The sequence below is a fragment of the Dermacentor andersoni genome, chromosome 2, assembly GCF_023375885.2.
Source record: "Dermacentor andersoni chromosome 2, qqDerAnde1_hic_scaffold, whole genome shotgun sequence".
Lineage (NCBI taxonomy): Eukaryota > Metazoa > Arthropoda > Arachnida > Ixodida > Ixodidae > Dermacentor > Dermacentor andersoni.
In genome coordinates this window covers 67,719,654-67,739,612 of record NC_092815.1, presented here as the reverse complement: position 1 = coordinate 67,739,612, position 19,959 = coordinate 67,719,654, and the positions used below count along the sequence as shown (strand labels likewise).

The 19,959-nt window shown below is 45.9% G+C and overlaps 3 protein-coding genes across 3 annotated transcripts; 2 read left to right on the top strand and 1 right to left on the bottom strand.

Moving 5' to 3' along the window:
- Positions 1–2,242: 2,242 nt before the first annotated feature.
- LOC140215830 (uncharacterized) lies at positions 2,243–3,183 on the top strand. The gene is made up of 3 exons (XM_072286134.1): positions 2,243–2,663; positions 2,727–2,835; positions 3,049–3,183. The coding sequence occupies exons 1-3, from the start codon at positions 2,398–2,400 to the stop codon at positions 3,181–3,183; spliced, it is 510 nt and encodes a 169-aa protein (XP_072142235.1). The 5' UTR covers positions 2,243–2,397.
- LOC129387693 (uncharacterized) lies at positions 3,179–5,664 on the top strand. The gene is made up of 2 exons (XM_055077059.2): positions 3,179–3,957; positions 4,353–5,664. The coding sequence occupies exons 1-2, from the start codon at positions 3,856–3,858 to the stop codon at positions 4,599–4,601; spliced, it is 351 nt and encodes a 116-aa protein (XP_054933034.1). The 5' UTR covers positions 3,179–3,855; the 3' UTR covers positions 4,602–5,664.
- On the bottom strand, positions 5,660–8,604 carry LOC129387692 (putative nuclease HARBI1). The gene is made up of 3 exons (XM_055077058.2): positions 7,830–8,604; positions 7,598–7,739; positions 5,660–7,085 (listed from the first exon to the last, which is right to left on the bottom strand). Exons 1-3 carry the CDS (start codon positions 8,373–8,375, stop codon positions 6,586–6,588), a joined length of 1,188 nt encoding a protein of 395 aa, XP_054933033.1. The 5' UTR covers positions 8,376–8,604; the 3' UTR covers positions 5,660–6,585.
- Between the last annotated feature and the right edge of the window lie 11,355 nt (positions 8,605–19,959).

Here is a 19,959-nt window from a genome sequence, read left to right as displayed (position 1 = left end):
AGTAGTATCAAATTAAATTACTTGAAATATTCGCAAAAAGAAAAAAGACAGCAGATGTGGTCAACCTTGTAGAATTATTACCCCATTTCCAGCGAAGCTGTTTCTTTCCAACCGCTGCAATAAATGTTTCAGTTTCTTGTAAATATATCGCATACCGTAAAAAGTTGTCCTATATATATATATATGACTGTTCCGTTGGATAACTTGCCCGCATGTTATGCTTTGGAGTGCTTCTTGTTGAATTTTTAAAAAAGCCAGTCACTCATGAACCCATATGTTACCTCGCCATGGCATTTACTTTGATTAAGAAACATAGATGGGCTAGTTCGTTGCTGGCTTGATGATTTATTATTGTGTTCTCCCTCCCTCCTTGCCCCAACCCCACTCAATTCCCGCTAGATTTGATATCGGTTGAGTTCACATTTCCTCAAGGCAACAGCATAATTCTTTGTTCGCAAAACACATTCATAAAGTTCCAGATCGTTTGCATGCGTAAATTACTGAAAATATCTTAGTTAGACCCCTGTCTTTGAAGTTTACCCATATATTGCCCATAAGGCGCCCATTATTCTTGCCTAAAATAAACGAAACTTCTTGTTTAGTTCCCCCAGGACATCGCTGAAACCAAGTTCGAATGTGTTATGACGCCTGAAAAATAGGGAAAGAAAAACGACGGTTCAGTAATTATTGACACCGGTTCTAACTGGAAAAGGAACGTAACAATGTTGTTGCACATTGCACTTACCATGACTCCCCTTCCCTTTTCCACAAAATATAAACTTGTAACCTACAGCTGTCAGGATACTGCGAAGCATAGCTGATAGCGGCCATATTATACGCTCTAACGCTTGAATAAGAATTTTTTTATAAAGGCTGTGTTTTATCCAACCGCATTTAAGTTCGCACATGTAGTTTCCATAGCGTACTGCCATTTTTCGCTAAATTTTGTCTTGGTGGTTTTAAAGCTCTGCCAGGGCAGCGGGCTCAATTCTTCCCGGCTCGTTAGACATTCTCGCATACGTGCTTGCATACGTAATTTATTGCGAAAGCCCCAATTACCCATCTACTTTGAACCTTACATGCACATCACCCATTAACTTGTCCTTACAGTCACCAAACATAACGAAGCGGCCTCCTTTAGTTCAGTGAGGACACCAGACGAAACTAATGTATCAGGCATCAAAAAGTAAAAGGATGGACGTTCGTAGCTTCTAAATGATGGACTCGTAGCTTCTAAATGAGCCAGAAACGCTAGAACTACGCGCCATATAGCACATAAAATGCTGGCTATTCCTTCATTAAATTATGGGGTTTTACGTGCAGAAACCACGATCTGATTATCAGGCACGCCGTAGCGGGGTACGCCGTAGTGGGTACTCCAGAAATTTGGACCATCTGGGGTTCTTTAACTTGCACCTAAATCTAAGTACACCGGTGTTTTCGCATTTCGCCCCCATCGAAATGCGGCCGCCGTAGCCAGGGGTGCGATTTTGTAGAAATGACTTTTTTCATGCCAATGCCTTCTCGCGTGACGTCACCGATTTTGGAAATTGTGTGTACGTAGGCACGACGTTTTCTTGGATCGTCCAATCAGAAGCTCCCTTCATTGGCCGGATGTTTCTTTCGTATTCTCTTCTCTTTTTCCGGGACTGTATAGCAAATTTGTTTTGTAAAACGGCACTTAATAAAAGCGGACTTCCATGCTGCGTAAAGCAAATTCATTTTGTTACAGTACAACGCAAAAGCTGCCGCAGTCCAAAGAAATGCAAACGCAAGTGCTCTATTTTTGAAGTCGTAGCCACATAGTAGTCGGATGTGCATCCAATCCATGCCGTTGAGCGCAAGCAAAATGGCAGCCTTTGTTTACCTGTGAACAGCTGACAGCCCCTAGCGTGTCTGTCTGAACAGCTGACAGCCCCTTGCGTGCCCGTAATTGCGGCCCCGCCCCCGTCAGATACTGATTGAGGTGAGTAATTATTGCTCGTGTAGTGCTTGCATTGTCGTGTGGTTTTCGCTGCATGTCTGACGTGTGATAATTTCTTCTTTAGGAAGAGCCAAGAAGAATTATCCGTAGCCCCCGAGGTGAAACTTTGCAACATAGTGGATCGAGAACTGTCAAGGCATTTTCCATAGGGCACCGCCATGACATAACGATAGCTTCCTTAAAGTTATCGCTGCATCGGTAATACTTCCTGCACTGATACGCTCCGAGAAAGAAGCTGCTACAACATTAAATGTGAGTAGTGACTTCACCTTTTTTTACATTAGTGGTATAAAAAGGCAGAAATAAGTCGTAGTGAGCACTTTATGCAGGCGCTTAGCTTAGACAGAATGTTTGCCTCTAAATTTCTTACTGTGCTGCGGGCCGGCTGAAATTCCCAATTTGACAAAGAGAAAATGGCAGCAAAAGGGCCGCGGGTGTCCAAAGAGCAGGCGGCTATTCTCGTGCAGTTCATCGAGCAGCACCCATACCTGGCGAGAGCTTCTACAGAGTTCTCGCCACGTATGACTGCTGCTCGAAAAAACGAACTGTGGGAGGAGGTGGCGGCGGTGCTTAACGCACAGGGGCCAGCCGTAAAGGCCACCAGCCGTTGGCGGAACCATTGGGCCAAGATGGCCCATAAAGCGAAAAAAGAAGCGGCCAGGGCCGCGAGCGAGAAGAGGTGAGCTTCTAATGATGCTGACAGTAACGTAGTTCCACGTTGTCGTTGTTGCCGTGTTTGCAGGGCTACTGGAGGTGGCAAAGTGGGTGGCGTGGACGGCCGCGTCCTCGACGTCCTTATGAGGACAGGAGGGGTCCTTGTTTCCCCCCCTGAGTACTTCCCCGATAGCGAGGTGCGTACATTGGATTTAAAAAAGTGTTGTTTGTGTGACCTGCTGTGACCTCACAAATTTTCAGCATTACATTGGAACACAATATTGCAAAATTTTTAAGCCCTTTTTTTTGTGCAAGTGACAATATAGGTTATGTACTCTGAGCAGCAACTTGTGTACATGATGCGCATTGCACACACTGCTCGCAATGTCTGAACACTACTCTGATTGCAGGACGAGGCAAGTTCAGAGGAAGCTGCAGGGCCCAGCGGTTCCCGCAGAAATCTACCAGCGACAACTGCTTTCGTGGTGTCGGGCCCTGCAGCTGTTGCTGGGCCAAGTGGTCTTACACGTAAGGCAGTGACCTAGCTTTTGTAGTAGCATTGTTGTTTGCAGTTGCTGTATGATCTTGCTATGAAGTAAAGTACGTCACTCTGCTGTTATTACCTTTGTGTCCAACATCCAGCTCTCATTCATGAAGGAGAAATGCAAGACTACAAATGACTTGATGTTGTAATAGAGATTCCTTGTGCTTCTTATGGGTTACTGCTACCAGCAACTTTCTGTGGCATCTTTTGCTCTAACTACCTGTTTTGTGTATCATTATTGTAGCTATGCAGCTATAATGACATTTCAAAGTGACTGGTTAGGACAATCAATCTGTGTAGGTCGGATAACAGTGAATGAGCAGTCTTTGCTTTTGCCTTGCATGAAGAGCCACCGGCTACGCCCCAGGTGCTGCGGCCTACGCCCCAGGTGCTGCAGCCTACCCCCCAGGTGCTGCGGCCTACCACCCAGGTGCCGCGGCCTACCACCCAGGTGCCGCAGCCAACCCCGCAGGTGCCGCAGCCAACCCCGCAGGTGCCGCAGCCAACCCCGCAGGTGCCGCAGCCAACCCCGCAGGTGCCGCAGCCAACCCCGCAGGTGCCGCAGCCAACCCCGCAGGTGCCACAGCCTACCCCCCAGGTGCCGCAGCCTACCCCTCGAGAGCCACGGGCACCCCGTAGACAGCCCAGGCAGCAGGAACTTGATGGTGCTGTGATGACGGCTACTGCCGCATACGTTCGCCAGAGCCAGTTGGAGGAAGCCAGAGTTCAAGAGGACACTCGCTTCCGCCAACAACTGCTGGAACAAAACCGGCAGGTATGTGCAAGGCCACAGATGTATATTTTTCTGCGTATGAAATTGATGAGCATATGACCTCTCTAAAAATTATATTAATCAGTGAACAAGCATAATGTATACGTGTAGTCCTGTGGTGATATCTTGTACACATTCGCGTGATATAACATGTGTAAATATCTACGCAATTATGTGGCAAAAAGAAAAAAGTGGCGTTGAATTCAAGGAAGCAGGTATAGCAATGTAACACTTCTTAATGGAATGCGACGGCACAAGTTTGATGGGCCAGAAAGATATTTCCAGTGTTTGAATATACAATGACAAGACAATAGCCTGCAAATGGGGATGAATGCAACACACAAAGGCCCTGTTACTGAGCTTCTGTAATTAAACTAATTACACATCTTTGCTAACAGCACCACGAGGCCCACCTGCAGAGCCTGCGGCAGCACCACGAGGCCCACATGGAGAGCCTGCGGCACCTCGGGGAGGAGGTGGCGGCAATGCGGGAAGTGGAGTCTCAGCGCCTCGAAGTGCAGCGGCAACGCCTCGAAGTGGCGCGTCGGTCGCACGAGACCAACGAGCGCCTGCTTCAGCTGCTGCTGGCTGCACTGGGGCATGGTGGCAGCCAAGCCCCTCCCCCCTCTCAGGCCCCACATAATTAAAGGTAGCATAGGCAAGGAATTTGTAACTTATCTTAAAATTTGCTGATGTATTAATGATATGAAGGGCAAATATTGCTAGTTTGCAAATAAATAATTGCTGAAGTCACCCTTTAATGCAACCATAAGTAGCATAGCCGTTGCAGCATGAATTTTTTCTTCAAGGTTTACTTCAGCCATAAGAGCGTGCACACCATCAGGCTCACCTGCAAAAGTGCCTGTAGGCCTGGTGTGTGTGGGCATTCCGACTGTGGCACTGCAATTTTGAGGTGCCTAGTTATTGTCATGTCAATTTAAGCACGACGCCACACTGCAAGTGTTCTACAATTTAATCCTTGTCATCGAATGGTGAAATTTTCAGGCCTTACTATAATGTCGAAAGCAACCTGTCAATATACACAGTAAAAAAGAAAAAAGTTATGAAAATTCCTTGCCTATGCTCCTTCTTTTCATTTGTAATGTTTATTTTTTGTTTGTTGCATATGCATATTTGTTTGTGTCACTACGTACTGAGCTGGAATGTCTCTTTTCTTGCACATCTGTCTCATTATCAAACAATTTGTTGTCATTCAGTAATCTTTCAGGTTGTGATACATTGTATTTTAGCCCTTGTGGTGCAATTTGTGTGTAATATTTATGCAGTTTGTCTTACTGAATATCATAATATGGTGCTATGGCTCTTTCACTTTGAGCACCACAACAGCATGTTCCTTTCACATGTAGTGATGTACCTATACATTTCGCTGTGATAAATATTCGGTTGGCATGTGATTTAAGCACCTGCTCATTTCTGTTGCTGGTGCAGTTTAAGCCAGTTGTTATTACTGTGTACTTGTGCAGTGTACAACAGTTTTCTTAAACGATGCATGCCGTTACCTGTGATATATTATGATGCAAGAACAATGTGATCCGATATTTATTCCAACATGTCTGTGATATGTTGCATAATGTCTCTACTACTGAGTACTCATGATTCTCACACTTCTTCAATGTAGAGACTGTCGCATGTGATGTGTACATAAACAAGTGTATGTTGAAGGCTGAAATACAGAAAGGTGCAGTTTTCCTCTAGTGCTTTTATTTACACATCGCAACCACATTTCTAGTGCTAGCTTGCACTGTACAAATATTACTGTTTAACATTGCTGAGTTCTGCTATATACAAGTGAGGTCACTTTGTTGAAATCTGTCAACTGCTCGTGCGTGCACACACTTCGCGGGAGCCACAGCGTTTGACATGTCGGATGACCAGTTGGACGGCATTTTCGTCACTCGAAAGGAACTTTGCCGTTGTTGCGAGACAAAATGGTGGAGGACCTAGAAGCTGCGCGTGCAACAGCACGTTCCATGGAGCGGAAGGTGTGACGTGCACTGTACATCTTGGCTTCTGTGAGCTTCTCTGTGCTAGTAGAAAGTGAGGAGACAGGCGCTTATGTCCATCAATGCGTAAGGGGATACGAGTAAGAATCAGGCTACATGCATCTAGATGACGACAGCAGCAACAAGCAAATTGTGGCAGACACTTTGAATATGCACTTATTTTTAGCTTGCTTTCAATCTCATGTGTCACCTCTAACGATACTGTTTTACTTACTATAAGTGCAGGCTTTACATAACCCTTCACTACACAACTTTTATGTACCCACCGTGGTTGCTCAGTGGCTATGGTGTTAGGCTGCTGAGCACGAGGGATTGAATCCCGGCCGCATTTCGAAAACACCCGTGTACTTAGATTTAGGTGCACGTCAAAGAACCCCAGGTGGTCGAAATTTCCGGAGCCCTCCACTACGGCGTGCCTCATAATCGGAAAGTGGTTTTGGCACGTAAAACCCCATAATTTAATTTTTTTAACAACTTTTACATTTCTCAACAAATCATGAATGCTTTGCATTACGCAGACATCAACTACAACTTAGCACGGGAAATGTATCTGCAATTTCACAGCATGAAATGCACAATGCAATTACTTAAAACTGTGTGCATGCACCTAACGATGCTGACGCTGCTGTTGACGTCGCAGCTGCCGCCGCACGCTCCTCAAATAACGCATGTGCTGCGCACGGGTTGTGCCAAACATGCCAATGACATTGTCGCGAACAGCCCGCCCTCTCAAGTAGTGCATTCTAGAGCCCGTGTTACGGGGCAGACTGTGTGGCGTGGGGTCGCCGTTATTGTCAAGCTCACTACTACTACTGCTGCTGCTGCTGTCGTCATCACTGTCATCGCCTGACTCGTCGCCTTCAGAAAGGCGAAGGTTGTGCAACACAGCACATGCCGCGACAATGTTGGCTGCACGTTCCGGCTCGTAGAGGAGGGTGCGATATCGCTGAAGACAGCGGAAACGGCTCTTTAAGAGCCCAATGCACCTCTCCACTACGGAACGCATGGCGGCATGTGCTGTGTTGTACTGCCCCTCGGCTGTGTGCACTGGAGGATGGCCAGGAACCGGGGTCAGGAGCCACGGCTCCAAGGGGTAGCCACTGTCACCTGCACAAAGATGGAAATAGTACATTGAGTACTCCGCTGACGAGAGGCAAGTTGTCAACTGAGGAAAGCTACAGCATCATTCAACAAAGGTAGACTTCAGGGTTGCAAGTCCCAAGTAAAAGCATGAGTTGAGCATGTCCATACCCGTCACAAACTCTTAACCAATTTACAAGTGTACGCGGTGCCTGCCACAAACAAGAAATCAACACTTGTTGGTGCTATCAATGACAGTAGTAGCAGTAATGTGTGTTCATTTCTTCTGCTTCTGGCAGTCACTGGGTGCAGAAAGCACTAATACGTGTTGCTTTCGTCAGCTCCTCGCAGACACATAATGTGCTTGTAACTTAACACTTCGAACATTGCCAATGGTGGCAGTCAATGTCTTAATTTTCTTTTTTTACTCCGGAATTACTGATGTTCTTGTGGTTTGGTTAAAAGTTTGGGTTGGAGCGGACACGGCGTTCTGCGCTGCTGAAGCGTGACTGCGCCAAAAAAAAATGTTTTTTTCTCACCGAGGAGGTATTCCCCGGCATTCACGATGCGCCCCGCTTGGAACCGCCGGCGCAACCATGTCGTCCGCCAGACAAAAGCGTCGTGGTCCGACCCCGGTCGCATAGGGTCCAAGGCCAAGATTTTCATGTCCGCGTCGCAGATCTGAGGTAAAACGTAAACCAGAGAAAGTGCCCGTTGGCAAGAGCAACGTAACTTTCAAAAAGGATCGCAGAAAACGTGAGTTTTACTTACGAACATGCAGTTGAGGGCGTAGTATCCCTTGCGGCACATGAACACAGCCTTGCGCTCACCCTTGGGTGCGATGATGGCTATGAGGCTGCCGTCTACGCATCCGATGACGCCGGGGATAACGCCGCGCCGAAGGAAACCCTCCTTCACGGCTGCCTTTTCCTCGGCTGTCTTTGGAAAATGGACCCACTTGTTGCGGGCCCCTGCGTTCACGACAGCCTCTGCCACACGTCGCACGCACTCGCTCACCGTCGACTGCGACACACGGATCGTCTCCTCGCTCCCAACGGACGCTTGGAAGCTCCCGGTAGCAAAGAAGCGCAGCGCACACAACACTTTCCGCTCCACCGACAGTCCCGTCGCTCGCTCAGCTTCTAGTTCCCCCGCCAGTTCCTCGCACAACAACCGCACCGTTCCCTTCGAGAGGCGAAAACGCCGTCGAAAATGGTCATCCGGCATGTCAAACGCGTCGTCTGGCTCTCCCTGTTCACGCCGGCGACGGCGAAGAGCCACGGCCATAGCGATCAGAGGGGCGGCCATTTTTTTCATGCCTTCGGAAACGACCCTGCCTCAGGCCGTTCCAAAAATCCGTGCCTTTTGCTCCGCATAATGAGTGCCTCAACGTCACGATGACGATTACAGTTTTTGCGGGTTCCTGACGTCGCGTGATTGACAGACAAAATGGGCGCGGCCCGGTCATTTTCGACCAATGGCTGCTCAGTGATGGCGGCAAAAGGCATGGAAAAAGTAATAGAATTGCTACAAAATCGCACCCCAGGATTCGATCCCGCGACCTCGTGCTTAGCAGCGGAACACCATAGCCACTAAGCAACTACGGCGGGTGCTGGCTATTCCTTCAAATTATAAATATCTGAAACGCAGAGTTCTCTTCTAACGCTGGGAAACCTAGCTAATGGCAACAGCGCGATACTTTCGAACACTTGCTAGTTTATTTAACCTTGTATTTGATTGACACGTATTTACCATCGCAAATAAACTTGGCGTATTCTTCCCCTTATGTTCGCAAAATTTGATCTCAATTGTTGTTGTAATTATGCCAGCATAGCCGCCTAAGTTTTACATCTTTCGTCAAACAGACGTAACGCTATGGACTGCTTGCATACGTATTCTACTAGAAAATGCGCAATAAACCCATCCATTTGGAACATTGCCTACACGTTGGCCACAACGAGCCCCTAATTTTCCCCTATGTAAATAAGATGCCTTGTTTAGCTCACCGAGGATACTGGGGAAACAAACTACCCTTCTCGTATGAGGCACGAAATTACGAGGAGAAACGGGGGTTTAGTAACGATGTGCAACATTTGCATTTAAAGCAGAAAAATGAAAGTTTCGCAACACATTGCGCTTAATATTTTCTCGATAAACGTGATAGTGTTAAGGGCCCCATGTCTCAGAAAACTCGGCGTTGGCGTCCCATGTTCAGCGTCGACCGTCTTTTCGCGAAAGATCATTCCGAACCACGTATACCCAATCACTCTTCTATCACAAAGTTGTTCATACCTTCTGTTTCATTCTTTACAAAGTTATTCCTCAGAACTTTGAGAATGACAGCCCACAGACAAATGTAATGAAAAAAGAAAGATACACCGACAGCACATGCCTTTTATGTTAGATCTTCCCGGACTTAAATATTGAAAGTGCAAACCAATAACAGGAGATTGGCCTACGCAAAACGCCGCGTTTCTATCAGAAATCTCGCCTTTGTGCATAGCGTTTGCCGCAAGCGTTTCCCGGTAAACGTTATGGTTACATAAGCTGCAGTTGCCGGGAAGCTTGAGAAGCAGTCAGGGCTCTTTGAATGCTATCGCGTTCTATTCTTAAAGGCGAAGCTTCAGCGTACTCCACATTTTTTCTTGGGAATTCAACCGCCTCTCATGGTGTTATTTTAGAAGTCTGGGAAACATTTCAATTACCAGCAGTATGAAACCCTGGAACGCTTCAATGAGTAATTTGTTACAAAAGCTGTAATGAACCTACAAAGAATAAACATATTTCGCTGGTCACTTAGAAGATTGCTTCGTACTTAGAATAAATATATACAACGTGCCCCGCCTATTTTACCGAGAATATCGGGGCAGAAAACTAAATGGCATGTATAACCCATAAAACTGGTAGAAAGCGACTGTTCAGTAACTGTTTTCAGAGCACATAAGCAACCTATACAGTGCAAATTTTCAGTACACGTCACAAAAAATTGGCCTTCATTTTTTTTTTCAATATACGAAATATCTGTTGTTTTTCCTCCTGCCGGGAAACCCGTGATAGTGTAGCTCTTATTTAGAAACAGCCTAAAAATTAAATTGTCGAAGTCAGAAGTGACACGTGCCTTTAGAAAAATTTCAAGTCAGTGTCCTATTGGTACAGAAAGGGCTCTGCACGTTATAGACCAAGGTCATTCGCAGGAACATATCTACGATAAGTCGTGATAACACAATGAAAATCGACAGTTATACCTGTGAGAGGTTGATCAGATTTTTGATGATTGTAAGATACTGAGACTGCAACGCTATGTAGGCTGTCTCTGAACAAGGATAAATAGTTCCAGCATTTCATAAGCCAATGATTTTATGCCGTAAGACACACACTAGTTGGGCGCGGCTGATTATAATATTTTATCCTTACCTCACCCTCGCCCGCACGTTAAATGTAGAAAGCTGATTCGGATACAGATCCTCATCATCATCATCAGCCTGGTTACGCCCACTGCAGGGCAAAGGCCTCTCCCATACTTCTCCAACTGCCCCGGTCATGTACTAATTGTGGCCATGTTGACCCTCCAAACTTCCTAATCTCATCTGCCCACCTAACTTTCTGTCACCCCCTGCTACGCTTCCCTTCCTTCGGAATCCAGTCCGTAACCCTTAATGACCATCGGTTATCTTCCCTCCTCATTACATGTCCTGCCCATGCCCATTTCTTTTTCTTGATTTCAACTAAGATGTCATTAACGCGCGCTTGTTCCCTCACCCAATCTGCTATTTTCTTATCCCTTAATGTTACACCTATCATTCTTCTTTCCATAGCTCGTTGCGTCGTCCTCAATTTAAGTAGAACCCTTTTCGTAAGCCTCCAGGTTTCTGCCCCGTACGTGAGTACTGGTAAGACACAGCTGTTATAAACATTTCTCTTGAGGGATAATGGCAACCTGCTGTTCATGATCTGAGAATGCCTGCCAAACGCAACCCAGACCATTCTTATTCTTCTGATTATTTCCGTCTCGTGATCCGGATCCGTGGTCACTACCTGCTCTAAGTGTAGTTGTATTCCCTTACCACTTCCAGTGCCTCGCTACCTATCGTAAACTGCTGTTCCCTTCCGAGACTGTTAAACATTACTTTAGTTTTCTGCAGATTAATTTTTAGTCCCACCCTTCTGCTCTGCCTCTCCAGGTCAGTGAGCATGCATTGCAGTTGGTCCCCTGAGTTACTAAGCAAGGCAATATCATCAGCGAAGGGCAAGTTACTAAGGTATTCTCCATTTACTCTTATCCCCAATTCTTCCCAATCCAGGTCTCTGAATACCTCCTGTAAACATGCTGTGAATAGCATTGGAGAGATCGTATCTCCCTGCCTGACGCCTTTCTTTATAGGGATTTTGTTGCTTTCTTTATGGAGGACTACAGTGGCTGTGGAGCCGCTATAGATATCTTTCAGTATTTTTACGTACGGCTCGTCTACACCCTGATTCCGCAATGCCTCCATGACTGCTGAGGTTTCGACTGAATCAAACGCTTTCTTATAATCAATGAAAGCTATATATAATGGTTGGTTATATTCCGCATATTTCTCTATCACCTGATTGATAGTGTGAATATGATCTATTGTTGAGTAGCCTTTACGGAATCCTGCCTGGTCCTTTGGTTTGGTTTAAGAATATGGATATAGCGGTCAAATAAACTGGGCGTGGTGCAGGTCGCGCAAGCTGAGATTTGTTAAGGCGGGAACTGCCCTGCGTCAGGCGTTCTCCGCAATGCGAGCGTGTATAGTGAATCTCGCGCGTCGGCCGCTACATGGCGTCCCGAGAAGGCACAAAAGACAATCCTCGCTGTCCAAGCAGAGGATGCGTAGTAAAGAAAAGCTTTACTTATGTGGTGAATCTGCTTTTACCTTATGACTCCTCTCTCTCGAGCTCTGTCTCTCTTTCTCTGTTAAGAAAGAAAGCTTAGCTTCAGCTGCACTTTTCTTGGACTTTCCAGCATGCAGCCGAAAGTAGCCGCTTTCAAAAGTCGGGGGGGGGGGGGGCAAATCACATACACTGCCCCCCCCACACTTTTGAGAGTGAGGAGGCAAGTGCCCCGTCAAACACGCGTACTCAAACATTTTAGTACAAACTGTGTCACCTGACCTAAAAGCTTAACTAAAATAGCGGGGACAGACAGAGAAAAAGGGAACATAGGAAGGGATTCTGGTTTGCTATTCTGCACTAGACATATCCGCGAGGAGGTATTGTCCAAGAAATCACTGAACACTCTTTTTCCCAGATTTAAAACGCAGCTTCAACAAAAGCGGTGACAAATAAACAGAAACAGGAGTGGCCGTAGTAAAATGAACAGGCCGATTTGCGAGGGGTCGCCGAGAAAAAAATAATCAGTGTTAATGAAACGCCAAACGGGGTTTTATCAAATAACAGGTTTGTTACTGGGTTACGAGGCAAACAGTAGCAACAATGTAGATGTGCAAAAGCACTGGTAGGTCTACATCCTATCCGTGACAGCGGAAGATACTTGCACGAAAATGAAAAAAAAAAATACACAGGAGGTGGTCTCACTTTCGAATTTCCCCGCTACAATGATATTAATTGTGAGGTTTGCGGTTTGAGGTTTGCCACAACGAGCGCTGTGCAAAGGCAGAAGAAAAGCCCTCAAACAGCCACTGACGTAAAAGAGGTTGTACATTCATTGCAATCTTTAGAATTTGGTGCAAGATGCAAAAAGAAGAAAGAAACAGGAAAAGCGAGTACGCGGTTATCGCCCCGTTCTATGCTCCGCCTTATGAGCTTCGCTGTTATCAGGCCAGGCTGCGCTAAGTTAGTATTAGCGTTTACCATACACTACGACGAAACACTCGTTCATGACTCTGTGCCTTGCGACGATGCCGTACCTCTCTCCCTATGTGTCCGACTAATTGAACACAACCCTCATTAAAATATTCTTTGGTGTTGGTATGGAATTCGACAGTCGCGCGGAGAAACAAAAGAGCTTCTTCGCGTTCTCAGGATGCGAGATTTACCCGGTCCACCGGAACTACGCAGCGGCACATCTTCGTGTTTGTGTGCGTCATTACGTCCCCGTTCTCGTTATTCTTCCACTTAACCTTCTTTTTTATCGTGTTTCATTTTTTCCACGGGCTATGTAACAAGGCAGGTTAGAGTAAGCCTATTCTCCGCGCGTCTCATTAGCCCATTAATACACATTTGTCGGCTCATTTTCTTTTTCTTGCTTTTACCTCCCTTCTTTCCCGTCAAATGAGCTTTGTTATGAAGGAAACTAAACAAATATATATGCATCAAAACACTCGCACTAAAATGCATCGCCCGTTTCGAGCCTTACTAATTAGATGCCTGGGTCAGCATTCAGCTAACCTCACTGCCTGTATACCTCTGTATCTGTTTTTCTCTCTCTCTCAACATTAAGCACAGCCGCAGACTTACGTCAAGTGCCCCTATGTTATCAAGAGAAGAAAACAAGAGAGACATGCGAATAATATAAATGCTTACTAAGACCTAACATGCTCCCCACTGCACGTCGAAAAACGAAGACAACGATCATGTTGTTCAAGCAACCTTACTTTCCCCTATTCTTCATTGGACATTTTCTCGTTCGCTGCCAGATTTTATACCGATCTCTTTAGCCGAATTCATGGCAGTGGTGCTGGCATTACGCAAATTAGGACCATCACTAACGTCAGCCGTGATAATCACTGATTCGTTATCGTTGCGCTCATCCCTTAATGCTTATCGTGATTCTCGCGTAATGAGGACGTTTCATTCATTGCTACCTGGCTACTTGAGAAGCGTGCGTTTTATTTGGGCGCCTGACCATAAAGGACTCACTATAAATGAAATTGCACATTATCTAACCAAGGCACCGATAAGTGGCCCGATTCTCCCTTATTGCCCTTTGACTGCTCATATGCTGCTAAATTTCGCAGGAGTGTCATTATGCAGGCAGTATCAGGCTCCGCAATTACCAACTCTGTGTATTACCGACACATTTTATACCGTTGGCACAGAGATTTTTGCCAAACACGAAAAATTGAAGTGTCCATGACGAGGCTGCGCTGCCGTATACCTACGTTGAACTTCTATCTACACAGGTCTGGTCTGGTCCCCTCACAATTGTGCTCATTCTGTGGCGAAGCGGAGACAATAGAGCATTTTTTGTTGCCTCGCAAGCTTCTTTTTTCTGCTATAAGAAAACGACTACTCGAAATCCCGCTTCTCAATATTGGCCTAAATTTATCAGTGCATGTGATCCTATCTTTTGGAGCCTCCATTATTGGGCTCAGTCACAGAAATGTCTGCTTGGCAATCCAAAATTACCTCATTGAAACCAATCGATTACCATGTTAGACTGATCGTCCTCCCTCCCCACCATAGCTATCTTTTATTTATTATCTATTAATAAATTCTTCTATATACACGGTTTTCTTCTTTTCTTCGGATTGTTTTTGTTCCCACGCACAAAAAGTTTACTTTTTAAGCTCCAACACTCAAATTGTTAACTCCTTTGTTTTCATACACCTAATTTCCCCACCCGATTCATGGTGAATCTCCCACTGTGGATATGTGCCACAGTCACTCAGGACACCACCACCACCACCACCACCAACAACAACAACAACAACAACAACAACAACAACAACAACAACAACAACCTCTGCAACTTGCCAATTCCACGAAATGTGTAGCGCCGTTGATACGTGTGGCCGCGATAACAAAGTCAACCAAGCGTGTGTGATCGCCATTTGCTTGGAGCATTCGGGTCTTTCTATATTTTTTTTTCTCGGAAAGAACAAAGTTGCTTTCTACCGGCGGGTTGAAAGACAGAGAAAGGGGAAAAAACAGCGTTCTCGCCTTATAAATTCCTAAAATCACCGTTTTCCGACACAATCCACGAACTGCACACCGTTCTGGCGTTCTCTCTCTCTCTCTGCACTCTCTGCCTTTATTTTAATGACGGTTGCAAGAGAAGTTTCACCATCGGATGCTGCTCACGAATACTCACTTGTGCCAATAAGGAATGACGGCAGGAAACCTTCGGCAACTCGTTTTATGTTCGTACTGGACAAAAACAGCGCCAGCAAAGACGAGGACGATAAAGTTAGGGCATGTTCACGCGCGAACTTTCTGTGGGACAGCGCTCACACGTGAATCTCTCTTAATTTCTTTGTCATCGTCTTTGTTAGCGCTGTTATTGGCCAGTACGAGTAAGGAACAGGCAGCTGCAGGCTACTGTCGTCGGGAAAAAGAAAACAAAATAAGCTGTCCATCCCACGCGGTATGGAAATCTTCTTAAGTTAAAGGGTCGCTTGGTGTTTGTGAAAAACGCTGTTCTTGCTTAGCGACCATTTGCAAGTAAGGAGCGGGCGATCAAGCTGGATACATTTTTACCGGGAAACGCGTAACTCAACACAAGCTTGCGGCGCTCGAACATGCGGATCCCACGCATGGGCGAAACACAAAGATGTACGTGTACCGTGCATTGGGTGCACTGTAAGGTACCCCACGTGGTCAAAGTTAATGTGGAGTCTTGCACTACGGCGTGCCTCATAATAACTTTGTGGTTTTGGCACGTAAAATCCCCATAATTTACATTTAAGGAAGGAAGGAATGACAACCTCTTGCGCCACGGCCCTGCTCCGAGGATTTTATGCGGCGACTTTAACGCGCACCATAGCCTCTGGGATGACAAGGTGATTGATGCATGTGGGAAACTAATTGTGAGTGTTTTAGATACTGACGGACTCCGTGTGGCGAATGACAGACAGCCATTGTTTTTCCGACCACCGGCTTCTTACACTGTCATTGGCTTGAGATTACACTCAGCGGACTTTGTTGCTCCATCAACGACAAGTAAAGATAGAACGGGCAACGCCCATTTTCCTGTCTTCATCAACATTGCTGGATTTCGAACCACCGGCCGAAAAGCCTGTTCTGTGACGCATTGGGACGCGTACAGAGACGGTCTAAGCGAACCTTCTGGAGACCTGTTCGTGGATATGCTACGCGGCAAGATATTATGTACCGATGAGCTGAAGCTACCCGACCACTTCCCCGCTCCGGACTAGAATATGCGCTGTCCATAGAAGAGCGGAACGAATTCGCCGTTACACAAGGAAACTAAGAAGAGATCAATGGGCAGCATTTTGTGCAAGCCTCTCGCTCTTCACGCCAGTGCCAAGGATGTGGTGGGTCGTTAATAACCTTGCTGGAAAGGTTCAACTAGTCAAGCCATTTGAATGCCTAGCATTCAAGCTTGTCAAGTCGTTCGCTTGTCTTGCGAATGCCTTTTCTAAAGTGTGCTCTTCCGGCAGATCAGCAGGCACAAAACCAACCCGCCTCTGCTGCTATCGTCGTCTCCGATGGATGTTCCTTTCGCACAGCTAAGAGAGTTCTTATTTATTTATTTATTTATTTATTTATTTATTTATTTATTTATTTATTTATTTATTGGAACTAGCTATGAGCAGCCTCCGACGTCGCGGTGTGGTTGGACCTGACCTTATCAGCAATCAGATGCTGACTAACTTAAGGATTGAGAGACGACATGTTCTGCTGAAATTTTGGACTAAGTGTGGGCCAGAGGGGATGTATCTCCCATTTATGGAAGTTAACATGGGTGGTACCGATTCTGAAGCCTGGAAAGAATCCTCCTGCTCTGGACTCGTACAGACCGGTATCTTGACCTCCTGCGCAGCGAAGCTAATGGAGAAGATGGCGTGCACAAGATTCACTTGGTACATCAAGCAGGGTCGGAAACTACCGTCGTGCATATCTGGGTTTCGGTAGCGTCTAAGTGTTCAGGAGAATGTACTGGACCTAGTAAGTCACATAGAACATTACAGTGCAGATGGCCTGTCGACACTTGCTGTTTTTATGGATGTCTCCAAGGCTTACGACTACGTGTCTCAAACAGCCATGATCAGCCTGTTACAAGCCATAGGCGTCACGGGCCATCCCTTGCACAATATACGTACGTTTCTCAATGATCGCCACATGAGAGTTCGTCTTGGTGACACATTGAGCGATGAAATTTGTACATTTCGCGGCGTACCACAGGTTTCATCTCCCTTATTACTTAACATCGAGTCTGCCAAGAATACTAAACCATCGAACACATGTGAAGATGCCTATATATGCCGATGATATCTTCATATGGGTATCCCGCTACCAGCATAGTCACCTCGCACGAACAGCTCAGGGAGCAGTAAATGCGATTCAGGGCCACTAGACAATGCTTGGCTTATCACTATCACAAATGGAGTATGGAAATAAATTACTCTAAATCAACATATACACATATTACCACACGAAAAAGGGGCCGACTTTTGTTTCCATACACTATTGGTGACAAGTGTCTGATGAATACAAGTCAGTTTAAATACCTGGGAATAACGATAACAGAAAACTTATCGTGGAGTATACATATAAATAATCTTTGTTCCAAAGCATACGGGAGGTTATTTTTCTTGCGAAAAAAATTGGAGGGTGCTACATGCGATGTACGACTCGCCGCATACAAAACTTTTGTAAGGCCAGTTCTCGAGTACGCGTCAGAGGTATGGAGCCCTCATCAAGCTTATTTGAAGAAACAACTAGAGAAAATACAGAGGTACGTGGTGCGCTTTATATGCTCCCGATATCGAAGGACTGATTCAGTCACAGAAATGCTCCGTGTTTCTAAACTGGACCTACTAGAAACACGTAGACAAAAACATCGATTGAACTTATTATTTCAAATACTTCAAGGCCAAATAAATATTAGGCAGGAAACATACATACTAGCACCTGGCAAACGGAGCTCCAGAACCAACCATAACCGATCTATCGATGCTTATATCACTCGCACTAATACATTCAGGCACTCCTTCTTCCCCGACGTGATTGAAACGTGGAACAAGTTACCGATGTGTGTAGTGGAACATACAGATCTGTCCCAATTCAAAAAATCTCTGGATGACTATCTGTGCGAATGCGCCGCTTGATTTCGATGTATTCTGTGTTTGTAATTATTGCAATGTTCTTTTCTTTTATATATTTTTCCATAACCCTCTCTGTAAGGACCCTCGCAAGGGGGTTGACAGTATTGTTAAATAAATAAATAAAATAAATTAATACTATTTCCTGGAATTAAAAGAAAATGTACAATCTTGAAGCTCAATTTCAACGGGTACCAGATTCGAAAAGTCACCAGCGTCCAATTTCTTGGCATTACGTTGAACCACAAGCTACTCTGGCGCCACACTGATGACCACGTTGTGGCGCCATCGTCACAGAGGCTTCATGTGCTTAAGCAAATCACTGGCATACGCTGGGGCAACCAACCGACGTTGATGCTACGGCTACATACAGCGTTGGTTACAAGTCGGATCCTATACCAGAAAAGGTCTCCTGCTGTGCTTGGGAGCCCCTCAGCCGGCATCGAACAAAAAAATGCCTTACGAAACTGGGGGACGCTCTCTGCGGCCTCAGGTTTCCCACGCTCTCACTACCCAGCTACTACATTTGAGCGAGTATTCGCCCGGCAAAGGCTACTTAAGACGTGTAGGTAACAGGACGCGCTCACACTTTTATGCAGCACTGAACACGCTTCGAGTCTTAGGATTGCGCTTCTCGAGACGGAGGGAAAAGGGAGACCCACTCTGGACCCCCCCCCCCCCCCCCATTCGATGATATAACATTCAACTTAAGTTACCACAACTACAGTTAAAGAGCTGCATTCCAGCTGCAGAAGCCAAGTCGCTAGTTATGGAACATTTGAACAAGACTTGCCCGAATCACCTCCAAGTATACACAGATGGCTCTATCAAAGTAGACGAAGAGCGCTGCGTAGCTGTATACTATATTCCTTCTCTGAGATATGTGTAGTCTGGCTGTCTGGACTGTATAGCTTCGTCGACAGTTGTGGATGGCGTGGTAATAACTGCTGCTCTGCACAAGCTAAAGATATAGCCTCCAAAAATGGGGTCCTCCTTACGGACTCAAAAGCCGCGTTGCAACAACTCTATCGTGGTCTACCATCCATCAAGTTCCCGCTCAAATCACTGGCCCTCGGGAAATAACTCGGCAATAAAGGCTTCGCAGTAAGCTTTAAATGGATTCCCTCTCACCTTCGTATTGCTGGAAATGAAAAAAGTGGTGTTCTTGCTTACGCAGCGCTCCATCATGCTCCCAAAGTCAAGGACCCAAGGAGTAATCAAGTTAAAAAATCTGAAATTCGAATTAATGTGGATCACTTTGGGTTCCACCACATATGTCATGCGTAACCAAGAGAATTCGTCGAGAGGAAACCTCACTTCTATATCGAATAAGGACAGGAACCGCTAGTACACCAGCATGGTTATTTAAGACGGGGCATATAGATCTCCGAACTGTACGGCATGCGACGAGACAGGAGAGATTGAACACATTCGGTGGTCGTGCCCAAAATTCCAAGATGAAAGGGATGCTCTCCTGGTAAATGTGCAACAAAAGAACCTTCCGCATGCGCTCCTGCAACACCTTATGTTCCCCAAAGAGAGTCATAGTCCGCAAAAAACTTCACGTTTCCTTATCGCATTCTTAAGAGGGAATAGTCTGATGGACATGTGGTGAAACACCAAAGTGATTCTATAAGACGCGCTTGGGTGAAGCTCTTGCCGGCCTTGATTGCCAGGCTGAACCCGCCTGTTCCTTACTCACCACCACCATTATTACATGACAACATTGGAATGACGACGACGGTATGACGACGGTGGCACGATGACGGCATGACGACAGTGGGATGACGACAGCAACATGACGACGATAAAAAGACCACAGTGGTGTAACGATAACTGTATGCCACCGACGCCGTGACGACGATGGCATGACGGCAATGATATCACGACACTGAAATGACTACGAGAGA